Genomic DNA, 20890 nt, shown 5'->3' on the forward strand with positions numbered 1-20890 from the left:
AAAAAAATGAACTAAAAAGAGATAAAAATGATACTTTAGAAAAAATAACCTTGATTAAGTGGATATATAGTCCAAACTAAAAGGGATTGTAAAAGATATTTAGAAAGAAAAGAAAAAATTGATAAGTTTCTATCTATAAATATCAAAAAGTTCAGCCACATATTTGCTATAAATATTGGAATGGCACACTATTACAACCAGTCTTGTAACTAGTTTAGTTCGATATATGAAACAAGAAGGGTAGACAAACAGGACACTCTTTGGAAATTTATGAACAATCCTTTCATCTTTACAGTTTATAACATATCATATCATGCTCTCTATGAAGATTTACTGAATCTATTAATGGTGCAAAGGAGCTTTTAATCCTCATGGATAGGAATTTTTTAAAATTAGCATAAAAAAATAAAAGCAAAATTTTAAGGAAGATTGTAAAGATCTAAATTTTTGGTCAAGAGTTTGGTTTTCATTTTAACCTATTTTATATAGCTATATTATTTCCCCTGATCACGTATGAACACCAATTTTTGAGCAACTTCAGATTCCTTATACTTGTTATTGTGTACCTTTGTCTACGTGCTATGCCCTTTTTTTGTCATGTTGGAGTTTTTTTGGATTGAATTTGTAATTGATCTTTATTAATTTTATCTATTTTATTTAGCTTTAGTAATTATTGTGATTTAATACTACTTAACTTTGTACATTTTTTTCAAGAAAAAGCTTAGTTTCCCGTTTGAGAATTAGTTGGATTTCGTGTATGGATGCGAAAGCATGACTGCGGTCCAATTAATTCTTGAATTGTCCCATTTTATGGACAGTTTGGGAATGCATAGTTATGTGTTGTAGTTTGCGGTTAATGGATTAGGTATCGATAGTGGAAATTTTGGTAACATTTCCTGTTGTTCTTCGAGTACACGGTGGATATTATGTATCTACGGCGTGCACTTGAAGAACTGTAAGGAGATGCTGCCGAAATTAGCCCACGTCGACATTTAATCCATTGAAATCGTAAATTACGACACATAAATGTGCATTTCTGAATGGGATAGGGCCCTTACCGGAGGAATAAGGTGACAATACAGTAGTTGAAGTTGTTGTAACTCTTGTACTATTATTGGGATTGCAGACAAAATGGACAGACAATGGATACAGAATCATAATAGATGTGATGTTCAGTACTTGGATGGAATAGATAAGTTCACTGAATTTGCAACTAGACACAACCCAGGTTCAACTCATATCCGATGTCCATGTAGAAGGTGTAACAACTCAATGTGGGAGACATTCGAAAATGTTCGATTTCATTTAGTTAGAAATGGGATGATGGAGACGTATACTACTTGGTATCATCATGGAGAACGATTAGACCAAGCTTCGTCTTCATACGTGACACAAGTGGAGACTGTTGAATCTAATGTGGATCCTAGTGAACAAGTTATGAATATTGTAAATGACGTTTATCTATACGCCTCAAGCAACACCAACGAGGAAGGGGGAGATGACGGTCGTCCAACCATGGACAGTGAGGAATTTAAAAACTATGAAAAACTATTGAAAAATGCCAAGCAAGAATTATATCCGGGTTGCGAGAACTTTTCGGTGCTCTCAGCAATTGTGGAGTTGATGCATGGCAAGATCAAGTTTCATTTGTCAAACAAGTGTTTTGATTACTTTTTGGGAGTTATCAAGAGGATGCTTCCAAAGGATAATTGTTTACCTGAAGATCAAAAAAGTGCCCAAAAAGTGTTGAAGGGTCTCGGATTGGGGTATGAAAAAATTCACGCATGTGTAAATAATTGTATATTGTTTTATAAGGAGAACAAACAGTTGGATAAATGCCCTATCTGCAATGAGCCGAGATTTAAAATGACATCACAGAATAGAAAGACCAAGATTCCACAAAAAGTAATGCGGTATCTTCCATTGAAGCCTAGGTTGCAACGATTGTACATGTCGATGCATACGGCAACCGACATGAGATGGCATAAAGAAGGACGGGTAAATGACGATGTTATGAGGCATCCTGCAGATGGAGAGGCATGGAAAGAATTCGATCGGATGTACCCTGATTTTGCAGCTGATCCACGCAACGTCAGATTGGGACTTGCCACCGACGGATTTAATCCGTTTGGGGTTTTAAACCAAAACCACAGCACATGGCCGGTCGTCTTGTTTCCTTATAATCTGCCGCCTTGGAAGTGCATGAAAAAAGAATACATGATGTTGACTCTATTAATGAGCGAAGATCTAGGAAAGTCCATTGATGTTTATTTGCGGCCGTTGGTTGATGAGCTAAAAGATTTATGGGAAAACGGTGTTCGTACATACGATAAGTATACTGGGCAGATGTTCACCATGCGAGCGGCAGTGATGTGGACAGTAAACGATTTTCCCGCGTATGCAATGGTTTCTGGGTGGATGACTAAGGGTTATTTGGCATGTCCAATATGCAAGGAGAACGTAACATCGTCTTGGCATGCGAGAAAAGTTTGTTATCTTGGTCATCGTAGATGGCTCCCTTGGGACAACGAGTGGCGTCAGAATGATAAAGCCTTCCACGGCACAAAAGAGACTCGGCTAAGACCAAGAGAATGGTCTGGAGATGAGATTTTGGATCAGTTAAATTGTTTGGAATTTGGTCATTTGGGCAAAGGGGTCAGTAAGCCCAGACCAACTACACATCTGAACTGGACGCACAAGAGTATGTTCTTTGAGCTCCCGTATTGGTCAAAGTTAAAAGTGAGACACAACTTAGATGTTATGCATATTGAGAAAAATGTGTTTGATACTTTGGTCGGGACAATTCTAGACATTGAAGGAAAAACGAAGGACACGATCGAAGCTCGCCTCGATTTGGAACGAATGGGCATTAGGTCATCTTTGTGGATGCAGAGTGTCGGTGGTACATTGAAGAAAGGCCATCCTTTTTTTACAGTTAAGCCGAATGGGAAGAAAGAGTTTTTCAACTTTATTTCTTCTGTAAAGTTTCCAGATGGGTACGCTTCCAATATCTCGCGTTGCGTGAACGTGAAGGGGTGTAAATTTTCAAACATCAAGAGTCATGATTGTCATGTGATACTCCAACGCCTTCTTCCGGTTGGTATTCGACACTTATTGCCTCTTGATGTGGTGAAACCAATCGTGTTGTTGTCGAGATTTTTTTCGCAGTTAACTGCAAGGTGTTTACGAAAGTCGGATGTTAAACAATTGCAAGACGACATTGTGAACGTCTTATGCAAATTCGAACAGATATTTCCCCCAGCTTTCTTTACAAGTATGATTCACGTGATGATTCACTTGCCAGATGAGGCATTGCTTGCTGGACCAGTGAACTGTCGATGGATGTATCCAATAGAAAGGTACTTAATTAAGTGTGTGTGTGTGTATATATATATATATATATTAGATTCATGATCAACAAACACTTTGAATAATTTGTAGCATACCTTTTATTTGTGCAGATATATTGGTGAGTTGAGAAAATGTGTTCGAAACAGGGCAAAGCCCGAAGGATCACTGGTAGAGGCATGGGTCGCATATGAGTCACTAACTTTTTGTGCAATGTATCTTGAAGATGTTGAGACAGCTTTCAATCGTCCTCAACGCAATAATGACGGTGGTGTCAGAAAAGAGAAACTGTCTGTTTTTGCCCAAATTGCGCGACCATTTGGCGATCCTGTAAAAGGCGAATCGTTTACCAAAAATGACATGGAGGTAGCGCATTGGTTCATACTCAACAATTGTGAGGAGGCTTTGCCATACCTTGAAGAGCATGAACAGTTGATGAAGCGGGAACATCCTTCACATTTATATGCCAAGAAGCACCGTGACTTGTTTCCTTCGTGGTTTCACGCACAGGTAAGTTGTATGTGGTTTGAATTGAGCATATTTTCCAACTTGTTCATGCCTTTCTTTAAATTTGGTTACACTAACATGTTAACTTTTTGTATATGTCATATTAGATGAACAAATTGAAGGAATTGAATTCACCCTCTTACGATGAAGAATTATATAACTTGGCGAGAGGACCGCTTCACGTTGAATTGTTCTCGGGTTGTCATGTAAACGGGATCAAGTTCTTGGGGGCAACACGTGATGACAAGTTGTCTACTCAAAATAGTGGTGTTCATGTCCCGGGTGCAGGCGACAGTGAAGACATTAATTTTTATGGCAAACTAACTAGTGTAGTACAATTGCTTTACAAAGACAGGTGTCAAGTGATATTGTTTAAGTGCCTTTGGTTTGATACAAACCCACATAACCGAACAAGTGTTAAGCGAGATCATGGTTTACTATCAGTAAACAGTACGAGACATTGGTACGATGAAGACCCATACATTTTGGCAACTATGGCGAAACAAATATTCTATCTAGACGACCCTAAAGCCGGCAATGGTTGGAAAGTTGTTCAGAAGATTGAGCGAAGAGGGCTATATGATATTCCGGAACTAGATCATGATGACAACGACGACGTCGCTGACCAACAGTTATCATCTTCGATAGAAATTGGTGAAGAAACACTCCGAGATACTAATATTGTCCAAGAACCGTTTGACATACCTGGAGTACCCGAATTCGAAATATCAATTGACCTTGGTGATTTGCCTCAATACAATGCACCAAAAGAGGCAAACGAAGATGAGGACGAATGGGAAACCGGAAATGATAGTAGTGAGGATAGCGACAGTTATTATTGTAGTTCGGATGAGGATTAATATAAACTTGTAAAGGCAAAAGCAGGAGGCTGAGGGTTTAACACCGCTTCTCATCTACCCACACTAATATTCCCAACAAATCGTCCGATCGTCTCCATTCTATAAAGATAAAGATATCATGTAAGTTTTATGTTTTATGTTAGTCTCATGGAAGGTTGTGATATCTTTTCATTTGAGTTGTTTTTATTATATCTTTGATTACCTACTACCAAAGGTCTGTTTACCTCTCTGTTGGAATTATTGAAATTTATGGATGACCTCTTTGCAGGTTGTGGCTCAAACCATCTGATCATGCTTTGAAGGTATGTGTTTTCTGTTATCACGCTTAAGTGTTAACATAATTTGTTATTTTCTTTTTTTTTTTGTCCGACTACCAACATTTGTGCTGAGATCCTGTGAGTTTTATGTGCATTCATCTTTGACTCAGCCTCAAATGATGGTGGTCTCAGATCTAGATGATGTATTTGTTCCATTGCCAGATGATCTACTTGTTAATCTATCTGAATCAAGAAGCGTAGTGGAGTCTATGTTTCAAGACAACGTGAATGTGGAGTCTGCTTTTGGTCAAGCTCTTAAAGTCTCGCTTATGCTTATGGAGTGTGAGCTTCTTCACAAATAGCTATTTTAATTTTACCTTTGGATAAAATTTATCACCAATTATAAAAGCAGTGTGTTAAGTTATGTATTCCTTGAGTAATTGACTATTTAGTACTTCATTATGCAGTTCCAAGAGTCTGGTTGTGCATTTACTTTGCATTAACTTATCTCCACGTGTGTGCTTTTGCAGACCAACCTTGGGGGAAAATTGTTAACATTTCCGGAACCCGCAGAGGTGTGAGACGCTGTCTTCTGTCAGATAATCAGTTGCTAAGAGAAGCCATGACCGGAGGTTCCAGCATCAGAGCCATCTGGATCCTCAACAGTCTCGACGCCGTCGTTTTGTCCAGGTCATCTCCGAACACATTCTCACGCTACCCTGTCTCCATATCTATAATGGCCTGATGGAAAAATTGGAGGAAAATGTTACAGATTTTGTGTTGTTTTTGAGATGCTGTTTTTGAGAAAATGTTTGTTCATCGTTGATAGAATTGTTATTGCCCTCATTCTTTGAGATGTCTTTCCCCTCTAATGTAGGGTTGCTTTTCTTTACCTGGTCTTGCTGGTTCAGTCTTATTCTTCACATTTTTTGTTTTATTATTTAAATTTGGTTAGCCGCTTTGTAACCAAGGTATTATCGTGAAGCAACAGGCGTTTTTAGATTTTTAATGTTAGCTGTCGTGCCTTTTTGTGCCCGTGTCGTTTATTTTAAGCATTTTACCATATATGTGGTGAATTGCGTATATTTCATTAATTAGTTCAACAATGTCATATTCTATGGAGAAAATTAACCATCGTGTTTGGACAGGGAGTGCGTGCAACCGTGTACATTCTACCTGCAAAATGGTCAGTGCAAGTTTGGATTTACATGGAAATTTGACCATCGAGTGCAGACCATGAGGTACAACCTCTCAGCTTCATCTCTCGTTGATATGCCTGTTGTTCAATATCCGGTTGGGTTTCTGCTGGCCACCCTGGCTCCATCATCCTCATCATTGGATCTCCGGCCTCGAAGGTACTCCTTTACTTGCTCGGCGTTTTAATTTCGCTTCGTTTGAGCTCGATTTGTGCTATTTTCGTAATCTGGGGTTTCTAGGGTTTTGTGTTTGGTTTGGTAATGTGAGGTTGTGATTGGGGTTTTGTTCTGGTTTGCGGGGGAATTGTAGAGCAAATGTGGCAATTGGGGCTAACAAGCAGCGAATCGTGCCCGGAGAGACCCGGCGTGCCCAACTGTGTCTACTACATGCGAACCGGGTTCTGTGGATACGGTGGTCGGTGCCAGTACAACCATCCTCGTGATCGTGGTGCGGTAAGTCCTTGTTCGTTGTAAACTTGCATTGCAATCAGTTAATTAGCTTTTTTCAATACTGCTTAATTGTGGGTTTTGATATGTAAACTAGGACTCAAGCTGTCAGTGATAGGTGACTGCAACAGGATATATAGGTTGTTTTGAATTTTCGTAAGTTTGAGTGTTTTGTTGCAGGTAGTTTTTTGTCCCTTTACCTGAAACTAGATGATTGTTCGTTTGCTGAGAAGGCTGGGGAAAAGAATGGGACTTTTTTGGAATTTATTCGACATAGTTAAACTAGTCTATATTTAATGAAAATATTAGGCCTAATATGTGTGTTTTGGGCTCGGTGCAGTGGGAAATGTTGCCTTAGTTACAACTGCTTGGATTTTATTGGTAACTGAAATCGTCTTTGCATGTGAATTTTGTTATCTTTTGTTTATGATTTCGGTTTGATGCTGCACGTAGGTCGTGGCAGCTGTAAGAGCTACAGGGGATTACCCAGGGAGAGTGGGGGGAACCTGTATGTCAGGTATGCAATAGTTTTCTGATCTGTTGTAGAATACCCAGTATTATAGTAGAAACTAGAAAGTCCTTTGGTTTTTAGCTACGACTCTGTCAATGGCGGTAGTTGCAACGAGGACCAAAATTTAATGCTGTTTAGTGCAAACACTCATGGTGCTAGATGAGACACATCATTCCTCTTTTTTCTCTTGTATAGTTCTTGTTCAATTATCATGCTAGTTGCGTAATGCGATAGTTGATGTGTACTTGTTACATTCCAAAGATGATTACGATCGTGTGTTAATTGGCTTGTAATGTGATTAGAAAATGTTGGTTACCTGGCACTGCTCCAGCTATTCGTAGTCTCTCTCATTTGTCATAGACCCCATAGCTTTCCCCCATTTTTTGAGAGGGTTCACCGAGAATCTACCCTAGGGTTTTTACAAATTATACTCCCTTATGAGTTGAGACCGCCAACTTAGCTATCCCCCCATTTGGAGTTGCTCAACTCTTTCCCTCGCGCTAGCAGTCTTCCGCATTTGATCTTTAGCATCTTTTGATCCCTTTATCAACACATAATTGACCGCATATTTTGACCTAGAAGCAATTACAAATCAAGATTTTTCTTTGAGCAATTGGTGTATGTTGAGAAATAAGTCTGAGATGGGAATGAGAAATCACATTATACAAGACTTCATCGGGCGGTTATCTTTCCATATTGTAATTGTTTATCTATTTGCTTAACCATATGTTTGCTGATGCATTACAACAGGTTGACATTAAAGTATCTCCAGGATCTCATGCAGATGAAGAATCAGGTAATCTCGTTTCCCCTGTTTGAATCAAATAATGACTAAGAAATCTTATCACGATATCGTCTTCTGGAAACGGCTGTTGTGAAGTACCTAAGGAATTGTTGGAATGATTGTAACTTTGTTATGTAGATCTGGAAACTTTTCGGCAACTTTGTTATGTTGTCCATTTATTTGTTTGAGCTTTGAACTTCATATGTGATTGTGGCGTTTGTTTGTCTTTTCAAGATGGGAAAATGTTTTTGAGATTTTTGGATGACTGATGTCTCTAAATCAGGGATGGGAGGCTTTTGAAGATAGATAGCTTATTGCCTTTGTGCTGTTTGCTGGAGTAATGTCAAAATTTAAACTTATATGTTGATTATGTGTTTGTGAAATTTCTGCTCCAATTAAAGTTGCCTACTTTTGTCATTGCTTTCACTATACGAGAACATTTCGGTGTGAATTTCATCTGTACTTGCAAACTTATTGATAAGATGTTTGTTATGAAGTATGTGCAATGAAGAGTGCGGTGCCTTGCTTTTCCAAATCTTGTGGGGTTTAAGTAATTTGTTATGGGCACTTGAAGAATAAAAAACTGGTAGCTAGAGTAGAGAGCCGGAGTAGAAAGAGAGAAGGGTGTGAGATATGGAACCAGTGTGGATTATTTTTTTTAGTTGTTTTATTATGTACTGTGGGATATTTGTAATGGTTTGATCTAAAATTGCAGTTACGAATTGCTTTTCTATCCAAGATATCATCTTGATCAGAGCTCGCTACTTTGTCAAAAACCATTGCTGGCTAAACCAATGGTGATGGATGTCTATCAAGAATATATACTTGTCACATATCGCCCATTTGATGTACACATATTCCATGTCAAGTTATTTGGTGAATTCACTACAAATTTACAGGTAATGGAATGTTTGCTAGCTTTTTTTGTAATGATTCTAATTTTATAGAATATGGTACTATTTACAGATAGTTGAGCACTTGTGATTTCATTTGCACGCTAAATGAGAATAATTTAGTGAAAAATATTCTTCATACGTTTTAAGTGATAAAATGACAAACATCTTTCTACAGTACGAGAACTCTCAATTGTGACTGCAAAGAGCCATGTTGCAGCAATGCGTTTTGTACCTGATCAGCTTCCAAGAGAGGGCATTTCAAACAATCACATTTCTTATTTATCAGGGTGTAATGAATTTACATATTTTTGAATTGCTTTTTAATTATATGAGTCGAGCTTGAGCGAGCTTAAAATGTACAAGCTTGGTAGATAACTTGAGTCGTTTTGAGTATACAATAAATAGCTTAAGTTAACTTGGTAGATAACTTGAGCTATTTTGCGTGACGCACGTGTACCTACGTCGCGCAAGTATTTTTTCTTTTCTTTCATTACCTTTTTCTTTTTTAAGTAAGATGTGTTATGCTCGACTATTGTAGATGACCAATTGGAACTTTTTCACGTCATTGAAATGTTACTCTTTCAAGTAGCGTCATCTCAAATCTTAGCCTCTCCTCTATTTCCTCCCTGAAGAGGTTCTTATTCCATACCTTTGTTTGATCGGCCTTCACAAACCTCCTGACATTCCACTCCAATCACCAAACAGTATTATTGTAATAACGAAAACTTGAATCGGAGACACTACTAATTAAGGCAATCTTCAAAAACAAAATAAAGTATTTATTTTGTACTCATAAGCCCAAAACAAAACAAAAAACTTTGCGCGACGTAGGTACATCCGTCGCGCAAACTATCTTTGCGCAACGTAGATGCACCTACGTTGCGCAAAATAGCTTCGCGCGACGCATGTACCTACGTCGCGCAAGTTTTTTTTTTTTTTTTTGGCTTATGAGTACAAAATAAAAACTTTATTTTGTTTTTGAAGATTTTGTGTTATATAATTTATGTTGAATTTATTCTGGTATATGAAATCTACTTGCAAATATTTGTTTTAAGTAAGATGTGTTAAGCTCGACTCTTGTAGATGACCAATTGGAACTTTTTCACGTCATCGAAATGTTACTATTTCAAGTAGCATCATCTCAAATCTCTTAGCCTCTCCTCTATTTCCTCCTTCAAGAGGTTCTTATTCCATACCTTTGTTTGACCGGCCTTCACAAACCTCCTGACATTCTACTCCAACCACTATACAGTATTACTAATAACGAAAACTTGAATCGGATACACTACTAATTAAGGCAATCTCCAACTATGGAGTGCTACATAGGCCTAAAAAAAATATAATTTTTTAAGGAATAATAACAAACTAAATTTATATATTTTCAAACACAAAATATATTCAACATAAAGTATATAACACAAAATCTTCAAAAACAAAATAAAGTATTTATTTTGTACTCATAAGCCCAAAAAAAAAAAAAAAAAAAAAAAAAAAACGTTGCGCGACGTAGGTACATGCGTCGCGCGAAGCTATTTTGCGCAACGCAGGTGCATCTACGTTGCGCAAAGATATTTTGCGCGACAGATGTACCTACGTCGCGCAAGTTTTTTTTTTTTTTTTTTTTGGGCTTATGAGTACAAAATAAATACTTTATTTTGTTTTTGAAGATTTTGTGTTATATACTTTATGTTGAATTAGTTTATTGATGATCGAATTAGTTTATTGTATTTATATAGGATTAAGGAGTGTAGCTATAAAAAATCATCAAAATCGGAGTTAAATTAACCGTTAAATCGTGTTTTTTCGTTTATAATCGTCGAAAAGTTTTGTCCCGTTACTTGATCTCTATGTGTTTTTTTTTTTGCGATTTTTGGCGTACATGATCTCGAAGCATATACAAACAACTTTGACGGTTGGATCGTTGAAACTAGTTTCGTACAATGCGTATCACATCAAAACATTAGATTCACTAAATTTGAAGTTTATTTATATTGTCATTAAGTATAACATAAGATATTGTGGTATCCACTTGTGTCAATATTTTAAATTGACGATCGAATTAGTTTATTGTATTCATATAGGATTAAGGAGTGTAGCTGTAAAAAATCATCAAAATCGGAGTTAAATTAACCGTTAAATCGTGCTTTTTCGTTTATAATCGTCGAAAAGTTTTGTCCCGTTACTTGATCTCTATATGTTATTTTTTTGAGATTTTTGGCGTACATGATCTCGAAGCATATACAAACAACTTTGACGGTTGGATCGTTGAAATTAGTTTCGTACAATGCGTATCACATCAAAACATTAGATTCACTAAATTTGAAGTTTATTTATATTGTCATTAAGTATAACATAAGATATTGTGGTATCCACTTGTGTCAATATTTTAAATTGACGATCGAATTAGTTTATTGTATTCATATAGGATTAAGGAGTGTAGCTGTAAAAAATCATCAAAATCGGAGTGAAATTTACCGTTAAATCGTGTTTTTTCGTTTATAATCGTCGAAAAGTTTTGTCCCGTTACTTGATCTCTATATGTTTTTTTTTGCGATTTTTGGCGTACATGATCTCGAAGCATATACAAACAACTTTGACGGTTGGATCGTTGAAACTAGTTTCGTACAATGCGTATCACATCAAAACATTAGATTCACTAAATTTGAAGTTTATTTATATTGTCATTAAGTATAACATAAGATATTGTGGTATCCACTTGTGTCAATATTTTAAATTGACGATCGAATTAGTTTATTGTATTCATATAGGATTAAGGAGTGTAGCTGTAAAAAATCATCAAAATCGGAGTTAAATTAACCGTTAAATCGTGCTTTTTCGTTTATAATCGTCGAAAAGTTTTGTCCCGTTACTTGATCTCTATATGTTATTTTTTTGAGATTTTTGGCGTACATGATCTCGAAGCATATACAAACAACTTTGACGGTTGGATCGTTGAAACTAGTTTCGTACAATGCGTATCACATCAAAACATTAGATTCACTAAATTTGAAGTTTATTTATATTGTCATTAAGTATAACATAAAATATTGTGGTATCCACTTGTGTCAATATTTTAAATTGACGATCGAATTAGTTTATTGTATTCATATAGGATTAAGGAGTGTAGCTGTAAAAAATAATCAAAATCGGAGTTAAATTAACCGTTAAATCGTGCTTTTTCGTTTATATTCGTCGAAAAGTTTTGTCCCGTTACTTGATCTCTATATGTTTGTTTTTTGCGATTTTTGGCTGATGCGATCTCAAAGCATATACAAACAAGTTTGACGGTTTGATCTTTGAAACTAGTTAATTTCATACGATGCTTTTCCCGTGAAGTTCAACGGTATATATATTTACTAAGTATATTTTAATTTATTTATTTCGTACTTATAATACTTAAGAAATTGACTGATAAATATGAAAAAAATAATTTATAGTGGGTTTTTGTTAGAAAAATATATTATTGTGGGGGATGTTAAAAAAATTTGAATTTGAAAGGAGGAAAGTCACATTTTCAGTAATTTTTATAATAATTGTTTTTTCCAAATAAATACTTTGCGTGACGCCTTCGTCGTGCAAGGTCTGATAATTTTGGCGGTACAATAATGAAAAATAGGCGCTTTGTTTTTCAATTTTTCCAAATTTTTTCAGTTTGCCGTTCTTCATCTTTCTCTTGAACACAGAAACCTCCTACTTATATTCGAACCTAACCCAACCGTCCCTCTTTATCTTCCTCTCTCCTCTTCACAAATCTTCAACCCCAAATCTTTTCTCTTCACAATCTCGAACCCAAACGACAGACCTTCACGCAAATCTCGAAGCCGACGCGAATCAAGTCCCAAAATCAAGGTAACGGTTTCTAACTTTCGATGGGTTTTTGTTATTTAGGGTTTAGGCTCAAATTGCATGTTGATTTCTGAGTATTTTGTTGATGTATGTGTGTTTTGTGATTCTCTTCCTCCGCTGACAAGTTTGTGAAATCGCACGGGTTGGAACGCCGCTATTGGTGTTTTGGGTTTAGGGCCGCTGAGAAGTTGATTCTCTTCCTCCATATAAAGATTATCAGTGATCAATTTCTGTCATGGAAATGTTATAGCTGCTACTTTTGTTCATCGATGCACCAAATTGTTTTCAATGTATATTGTGTGTTGATATGCAAATGCTTTGCAAGTGATTTGGCCTCGATCGTTGGGTTTCACATTGTTTTATTTAGTCGGAGGGCTGAATACTGAATCACGGATTCAGCTTGTGCTCCATATCTATCTTTATTTAAGAGAGTAAGGTTTTTAGTTTGCATACATGGAGCTTTTGTAGTTGAATCTGGAATTTCCCTTGTGTAGCGATAACCCTTTGGTATTATGAGCGAGTGTTCTGATGATTAGAATTGGATCATGTGTTGTAGTTGATTGCATTTGAGTTCTGTAGATTTCATTCTCTCTCTGCACGCCGATATCTTAAGCTGCTCTGTACGAAGTGTATGGTGCTGATTAACGTTGTGTGTTGTCATTTTCGTCTATCCTTAACATACTGCACTTGCGATCCTTGTTACTCGGGCAAGTACCGGAATAAATCTTGCAACCTTTGTGTATGAATGTCTTTCAAATTGCATTGGATTGGCATCTTGTTCTAGATGAATTCAGGTTTTCTGTTTCTGTTAAAGAGCTTTGAGATTTACAGGCAATTGCGATACAATATTTTGTTTGCAGATTTTATGGTTTCGTTGCGACAGTCCTTCCTGCATGTAACTAATCATTTGCCGGATTTGTGTGTTTACCTACTTGCTGGTGGGTTTTAGATCTCTTCGTAAATTTAGAGTAATTTAGGATATCGTTGTACCAAAAAAGAAATGTCCTTCCATTCAATCAATCTCTCTCTGTGGTGTTTCATGTGTGAGGACACATGCTTATTCTCAGTGGTATTCTAATTTGTTTAGTTGGCTATAGAATAAGTTCTTTTTTAATCAATTATCCTGAAATTAACTGTCCAACAAGTGATGTATGAAAAGAATTGGTGTATTATTTTATATGGAATGACATGAAGACTGAATTGGAGTTATGTAATTTGTGATTTTTGTTGTTCGTCTTGCTGAGATTTTTGTTAATTTTGTACCACTCTGTGTTGCAGCGGTATCACGATTGCCACCCAACAGACCCAATTGGCTGTAGTTCAATTACTGTTCTTGGAAGGAGGTAAAGCTATTATCTTTTTGTACAAAGTGTTGGTTTTTTTTATTTGGCTGATATATTTTGTGTTTTTTTATCTGTTGGTTTAGCCTATGTCGAATTCCGCTATGTCTTAATGTTCACGTATGCCTTATAAGTGGTGATTTGTTCAGTGTGACTGTCTATAACATTACATGGTGTTCACACGCCATCATTTTGTTATTGGTATTGTGTATTCGTTGCTGGGTTTCATTCCGCTTTGATAGTGTTTAATAGATAACACTAAAATTCTGCCAATTATGTTGGTTCACCATAAGTTCTATGCTTTACAATAAACTGAACACTTGCAGTAAAAATGTTGATTATCTTACATAATTGCAGTGGATTCATGGGTATGCATCGTGTGTGTTCAATACAGAGAGTTTGTTTCTTTTTTGTTTTTCTTTGAGGCACAAAAAAGGCAATCTGCTTTGCCTTTTTTTTTCTTTTTTCTTTTCTCTTTCACTTTTTATTGGTTCAAATAATAAAGTTACGATTGAAAATACCTTATTTTGATTATTCTTCATCAAACTTAACCATGTCAACCCCTCTATTGCTTTTACAATATAAGGTACGTTAGTAGAAGGAGTTTTGCCCTCTTTTTCTCATTTTTAAACACGTAAGAAGATAATGTCTGTGTTTTTTCTTTTTTTCAATAGCTTTGCACTGAATGGTGTTTTTTCTTTTTTTTACTTTGTTTTGCACTCAAAGGAAAAGAGTGGCTCAGTGATTTGGTTAGCGTTTGAACGCTTATAGGGATCAAATATAGAGTCAAGGGATTTCAATGCAGTGTTTTGGTTTGCTATTAGGTTTAGTTGAAATAGTATTTCTCTTTATCACTGCTGTTTTCTGATTTAGCTACCAGTCTGTTTCTGTTTATCCCAATTTTAATATGTATTTAGAATTGTTGGATTAAAAGGGGTTTCTGATTTGTTAAAAAACATGAATCAAATGACTCCAATTTGTTAAAGTTTTCTGGTTTTGGTTTCTATTGAAAACATAAAAAACTGAGAGGGAAATTTCGATATAAAGTATTAAGTTTAATTGTGATTTAAATTTTTTTTTATGCTGTTGGTGGATGAACCCATGTGTTGGTCGAATTGATGGATGTAAAAAATAAATATGGCAAGGTGTAAATAGTTGAGGTTTATGGTATTTTGCAACTTTTCAGTTGGTTTGTTAATGTATGTGCTGTTGTAATCTGTTTCTGCATTTCTTTTAGATTATTAATCTGTTTCTACATTTCTTTGTTGATGATTTCTATTATTACCAATTGTCCATCTTTGCCAAGTAGGTTTTTGTGAAGAATTATTATGATTAACTTCCTTTCTACAATTTTTGTCTTCTATTATTTTCTATTATGTAATTAAAATATCATGTCCTGCTGAAAAAATGATGTCACTGTTGATGACCCGCAACATCGCGCGGGCATTACTGCTAGTGTGTTTCTGTACATTTGGTTTTCCTGTGTCTTTACTTCATGGCACAAGAATATATTCACTTTTATTAGTCCAAGTGGTGATTCGTTTCAAATGCAAGAAATGATTAGTTTCTAATGTTATATTTTTATGGTCCAAAAAGTGTATAGATGTCGCAGTTGATCACTCGTCGTCGGAGTGTGACCAATGCGTCTCCCGCATTGTCAGCATCTACTGCTCCACCCATGAGTGCTCCATTGATTCAAGAGCCTACACCCCTTGCTGAGGCTACTTCTACGGCGTCTCAGGTGCCCGTCTCATCGACATCATCAGTGTCGGTTCAGCCGCTCAGTGCACGGCGGCCTCACCGGCGCCGCCGCGAGCCGGAGCCTTCTGATCACACTTCCTCGGCATCCAGAGTCGAGGGTGAGGCCTCCCAGCCAGGTACATTTTTTTTTAATTCTCACTACGTTGTATTTTTTTTTCATTTTAAAACTATTATTTTTATGATGGTGAAAATAAGTTGGATTGTGAAAATGTGTTGCAAGTTGTGAATTACTGTTATTTTATTGTTTTAAGGTTTTGGGAAATGCTATACTATTATGGGAGGTTGTGTCGAATTTTTTGTACAAATTTAAGCTTAGGGTTTTCACCATTTAAGTATTTTTGGCTAGCTAAAAAAAACACCAGGGGGCCTAGTCGAATGCTGAAGCAGAAACAGAACGTACGTCAGACCGGCACCAAGATCAAGATTGTGTATGACCCGCGACATCGTGGAGCGTCTACCTCACAGCAGAATAGCTCCATCGTTAGTAGCTGTGGTGCTGTTATTCGAGACAATTGTCCTTTTCAGTGGCAGTCTTGGGCAGAAATTCCCGAGGACAAGAAGGAACTGGTGCGACACGAGTTGTCGGTTAGTATATTAATTTTTAGCCTTTATCATTTTTTTTAATTTTGTTTACAAATATTAAAAACCAAAATATATTATCTTTAATATTATTAAATTTCTTACTATTAATTTATTATTTTTCATATTCGTAGTTCATTTATGATCTTGATGACGCATCCCCCGAGGTCATGGCCTACTTAGAGGGGACCTTAGCAAGCCGGTACAAAAATTGGAAGCACAATTTTCACAATCATTTTAAGTTATGGGATAATCTGGAGATTGCTCGCTTACATGTTCCAAGCGAATTGAATGACCGGCCAGAGGATTGGGAGTGGCTCTGCAAGCATTTTACGGACCCAAACTTTGTGGTATGTGCATAATATTTTAATAAAAATTTATTATTGTTTTAGTAATTTTTAAAGTTTTTTTATTAATTTATTTCAAATAGTTGCACTAACATGTATATTGTGTGTTTAACAGAAGAAATCTGTTGCTGGCCAGATAGCTCGAGAGTCAAAGACACTTCTCCACCATTCTGGTTCGAAGCCCTTTTCGTATAGGCTTGAGGAACGACGTCAGGTAATACTATATTAACTTTGAAATTTTATACAATTTATTTATTATTATTAATAAAATTTTCTTATTGTTTTTTTTCTTCAGGAGGGTTCTAAGTTCCCAGCGATCGACATGTTCAAGGACGTTTACGTTCGACCTGGTAATGAAATCGCTGGGCAGTTTTATGTAAGTATATGTAATTATTATTATTCTTATATGTATGAATCGTTCAAATATTATTTATATTTTGTTATTAAACATTATATGTTTTTTCTTTATTATTACAGGATACTATGGTGGAAAAGAGCACTGCTGTTCTCCAAGAAGCAGCATCGCAGCTTCCCCCGGAGACTTCGATCGAGGATGTCATGGTACCAGAGGATGTAGGTTTTCAGATCATGACTGAAGTCTTGGATGAGAACCTTGGTCGTCGTCATGGCCAGGTTGTTCGGGGTATGGGGAAATCACGGGTTCGTGAGACGGGTGCCTCTTCTTCCAGATTGAACACATCATTGATGGATGAAGTGACAACCTTAAGGGGTAAGCTTGCGATCCAGGAAGAGCAGATGAGGGTCCAAGGCAAGCAGATGAGGGCCCAGGGCGAGCAGATGAAGGAGCAGATGAGGGCCCAGGGCGAGCAGATGGAAGCGCAGCTGAGGGTCCAGAGCGAGGAGGTGAGGACCTATGCTGCAACGGTGAGAGACCTTGTACGAGCCATACAGACGGCCGGCCTACAAGTCTCGCTACCAGCACCTCATCTTGATCCACCTTCGATCTCAGAGCCACCTCACCCTCCCGATACTCAGTAGCTTGATGTTTTAAACCTAGTTCACTTGTACTTTTTTCTTTTTTGTTTGGACATCTTGTATGTATATATTTTTATATATTTTATAATTAAATACTTTTGCTTGGTTAATTAATTATTCTTTACAATATTTATCAAAAATTAAAAAAAAAAATAGTTTTGACCAAAACATTTAAAAAAAAAAAAAGGGTTTGCGCGACGTAGGTCGCGTCCCGCAAGGAAACTTTGCACGACATAGGCCCTACGTCGAGCAAAGTGGCCTTGCGCGACGCAGGACCTACGTCGTGCAAAGTTTCCTTGCGCGACGCAGGACCTACGTCGTGCAAAGTTTCCTTGCGGGACGCAGGGCCTACGTCGTGCAAAGTGGCCTTGCGCGACGCAGGGCCTACGTCGTGCAAAGTTTCCTTGCGCGACGCAGGACCTACGTCGTGCAAAGTTTCCTTGCGCGACGCAGGACCTACGTCGTGCAAAGTTTCCTTGCGGGACGCAGGGCCTACGTCGTGCAAAGTGGCCTTGCGCGACGCAGGGCCTATGTCGTGCAAAGTTTCCTTGCGCGACGCAGGGCCTACGTCGTGCAAAGTTTCCTTGCGCGACGCAGGACCTACGTCGTGCAAAGTTTCCTTGCGCGACGCAGGTTATACCTTGGTCGAGCAAACTCTAGCGTTACCGACTTGGCGCGACGGGTTTTGCACGACGAAGGTACGTCACGCAAACCCTTGCGCAACGACTTTGGACTTTGCACGACGAAGGTACCTACGTCGCGCAAAGTGTTTTTTCGACTAGTGACTGCTTATAAATAGTTTAAAACTTTTTTTTAAAGAGTCGTTGTCGCTTCTTTTATGTGTAATGACTATGTAAATTACTTTGTTTAATAAAACGTTTTAGTTCAACACAGTCACCTGTTATTACATTTAAGTTACCCTTTTTATTCATGCTCTAAATAATAATAATAACTAATTGGAATCAGAGCATTAGGTTTACAATCCTTCAATTAAGAATTGCCAGTTTAAGTATTCTTACCATTAAGAAGGAAGTTTTGTTTTTGTTACAAATTTGACAATCTATTATACAATTATTGTATTCTAGACGTCTTATTTCTTTATGGCCTTGACAGATACAATGGAGTCAAATATAAGTGATGGATCGTGCGGAGAATTCCATCTCTCCTATCATGGGTGTATTCCAACCAATCTTGGTCACTATAATAACCTTATTCGAAGTTCCACTAAAGATCTTGTTAAGGAGATAATTAAATAGACTGCAATTATAAGGCACAATTACTTTTTTCGAGCCCAAAAGCGTATTGCAAAGCATAGCATTAGAACGAGAAGGCATGTTGTTGAAGCTGCTGATGATGGAATCAATAGTGATAATGTTTACAATTCCGTAGTAGTGGAACTTATACAAGAGAAAGGAAATATGTGGCCTCTAGTAGATATCGAAAATCCATTGGCTAGAGAACCACCTAATGAGCCAGTACAAGAAGAAAATGAAGAAGGAGAAGAAGATCCGAGTGAAAATTCAGTTAAAAGCATTACACCACCACAACATACACGATCAGAAGTGATCATCATCCATTCGGATGAGGAAGATTAAAAAGGATAAATGAGATGGTAGTTGTATAAAAAGCTCTACTAAGTCTTTCAAACTAACTACTAGTCTTTTGATGTAAAATAGTGTAAGACAGTGGAGTATAAGACTTTTTGTTGTATCATAGTGTAAGATAGTCGGAGTAGTATGAACAATTTTTTGTTGTAAAATAGTGTAAATGTTATTAAATACATGTTTTCTTAATTGTCTTTGTATTACCATATACTTTATATTATTATTTCTTTCTTTGTTTCTTTTATTTTGAGATAATTTGTTTGTTGGATTTGAGATGGCAAACAATCAAAACGAGTTCAACGGAAATGTCGAAGAAATTTTAGCTATTCAGGATATGGCCACAACATTTAGAGAAAGTAATAACCAAGACCGACATCATGAAACTGAAGAAAATCGAGTTATGAGGATACAAGGAGAATTCTGCAAGACGAAACCAACTATATTTAGTGGTGAGCCAAACACTATAGCCGCAGAAGAATGGTTGAGGCAGATGAAGAGAAAAATGGATAACCAAAAGGTTCCAGAAGACGTTCGAGTGATTGTTGCTTGTACTTATTTAGAAGGACAAGCATACCTTTGGTGGGAGTCAATTTTAAGTAATCCAAATACACAAGTTACAACTTGGGAAGAATTTGAGACTATCTTCTTGGATAAGTATTTCCCAAGTACTTTGAGGAGTATGAAAGCAAGAGAATTTGTTAATCTTGTAAAATGATACTTAACTATCATTGACTATGAGGCTAAATTTGAAGAGCTTATGTGTTTTGCATCTTATATGATTCTCGACGATGTCGCAAAAGCGAGGAAATTTGAAGAAGGGTTGAGACAACCAATCTTGGAAAATGTGGAATTTCTAAAGTTAAGCAAGTATGCTGATGTAAAGGAAATGGCATACATAACGGAACGGTTTGAAAATAAAAGAATTTTGGATTATAAGAACTTTAGCAGTGAACATACCAATAAGCAGACAAGATTTAATTCTCTTTCGTATCAACCATAGGAAAGCCAAGAACGCCAAACATGTTATCAATGTCAGCAAATCGAACTTATTAAGAAGAATTGTCCACGACAACAAACGAATCAAGGACCTCAAGTGCAATATTGTGCCCCCAAGTACAATTTTACACTCCATAAACATAATTTCGTGCACCACCACCTTAGAACTATGTCCCTTATTAAACTCAAGGAAATTGGCCAAGACCACAAGTTATTCAACCTTCACAACGTCTAGGAGGATAATTTTCACAAGCCAGACCAAGAGCTCCTCCAAATACAAAGAAATCTGGACAACTCACATAGGGACAAGTTTGTACTATAGCAAATGTGACAAGTCAAGCTAAGCATGAACTAGTGGAAGGTACGTTTCTAGTTTTCAACTCTTTGGCTAGAGTGTTATTTGATGGTGGCGCTACACACTCATTTATATCGAAATGTTTTGCATCTACTCTTGGGTTAGAAACTCAAAATATGGAATTTTCTTTGTTAGTTGGATCTCCCTTGAGTGGTAGCAAAGAGGTTACTTAAGTGTGTAAATCTTGCGAGATAGAAATGTCAAACCATAAAATTCCCTTTGATTTGAAGATATTAGACATGTTGTAGTATGATATTATC

The 20890-nt window shown here is 36.9% G+C and overlaps 2 protein-coding genes and 1 long non-coding RNA gene across 3 annotated transcripts; all 3 read left to right on the forward strand.

Annotated features, from left to right (window-relative positions):
- The first annotated feature begins 1131 nt into the window (after nucleotides 1-1131).
- Nucleotides 1132-4715, forward strand: LOC114825466 (uncharacterized). Its single transcript, XM_029104194.2, has 3 exons — nucleotides 1132-3359; nucleotides 3462-3858; nucleotides 3963-4715. The coding sequence occupies exons 1-3, from the start codon at nucleotides 1132-1134 to the stop codon at nucleotides 4713-4715; spliced, it is 3378 nt and encodes a 1125-aa protein (XP_028960027.2).
- Nucleotides 4716-6950: 2235 nt separating this feature from the next.
- On the forward strand, nucleotides 6951-8790 carry LOC114825536 (uncharacterized). The gene is made up of 3 exons (XR_003774291.2): nucleotides 6951-7132; nucleotides 7877-7922; nucleotides 8626-8790. It is a non-coding gene; the product is annotated as an uncharacterized lncRNA (long non-coding RNA).
- A 3629-nt stretch (nucleotides 8791-12419) lies between these two features.
- Nucleotides 12420-17733, forward strand: LOC103423445 (uncharacterized). Its single transcript, XM_070823050.1, has 8 exons — nucleotides 12420-12655; nucleotides 13931-13995; nucleotides 15589-15869; nucleotides 16100-16338; nucleotides 16467-16682; nucleotides 16795-16893; nucleotides 16975-17055; nucleotides 17157-17733. The coding sequence occupies exons 3-8, from the start codon at nucleotides 15596-15598 to the stop codon at nucleotides 17676-17678; spliced, it is 1431 nt and encodes a 476-aa protein (XP_070679151.1). The 5' UTR covers nucleotides 12420-12655; nucleotides 13931-13995; nucleotides 15589-15595; the 3' UTR covers nucleotides 17679-17733.
- The last annotated feature ends 3157 nt before the right edge of the window (nucleotides 17734-20890 follow it).

This window comes from Malus domestica, chromosome 06, assembly GCF_042453785.1.
Source record: "Malus domestica chromosome 06, GDT2T_hap1".
NCBI classification, from domain to species: domain Eukaryota; kingdom Viridiplantae; phylum Streptophyta; class Magnoliopsida; order Rosales; family Rosaceae; genus Malus; species Malus domestica.

Excerpts from the sequence above, each read along its gene's own strand:
- LOC114825466 (XM_029104194.2), top strand. The coding sequence starts at position 1,132 with ATGGACAGACAATGGATACAGAATCATAATAGATGTGATGTTCAGTAC. Across the intron at positions 3,360-3,461 it reads TGGATGTATCCAATAGAAAG|ATATATTGGTGAGTTGAGAA; the intron begins GTACTTAATTAA and ends TTATTTGTGCAG. Across the intron at positions 3,859-3,962 it reads CTTCGTGGTTTCACGCACAG|ATGAACAAATTGAAGGAATT; the intron begins GTAAGTTGTATG and ends ATGTCATATTAG.
- LOC103423445 (XM_070823050.1), top strand. The coding sequence starts at position 15,596 with ATGTCGCAGTTGATCACTCGTCGTCGGAGTGTGACCAATGCGTCTCCC. Across the intron at positions 16,683-16,794 it reads TTACGGACCCAAACTTTGTG|AAGAAATCTGTTGCTGGCCA; the intron begins GTATGTGCATAA and ends TGTGTTTAACAG. Across the intron at positions 16,894-16,974 it reads GGCTTGAGGAACGACGTCAG|GAGGGTTCTAAGTTCCCAGC; the intron begins GTAATACTATAT and ends TTTTTTCTTCAG.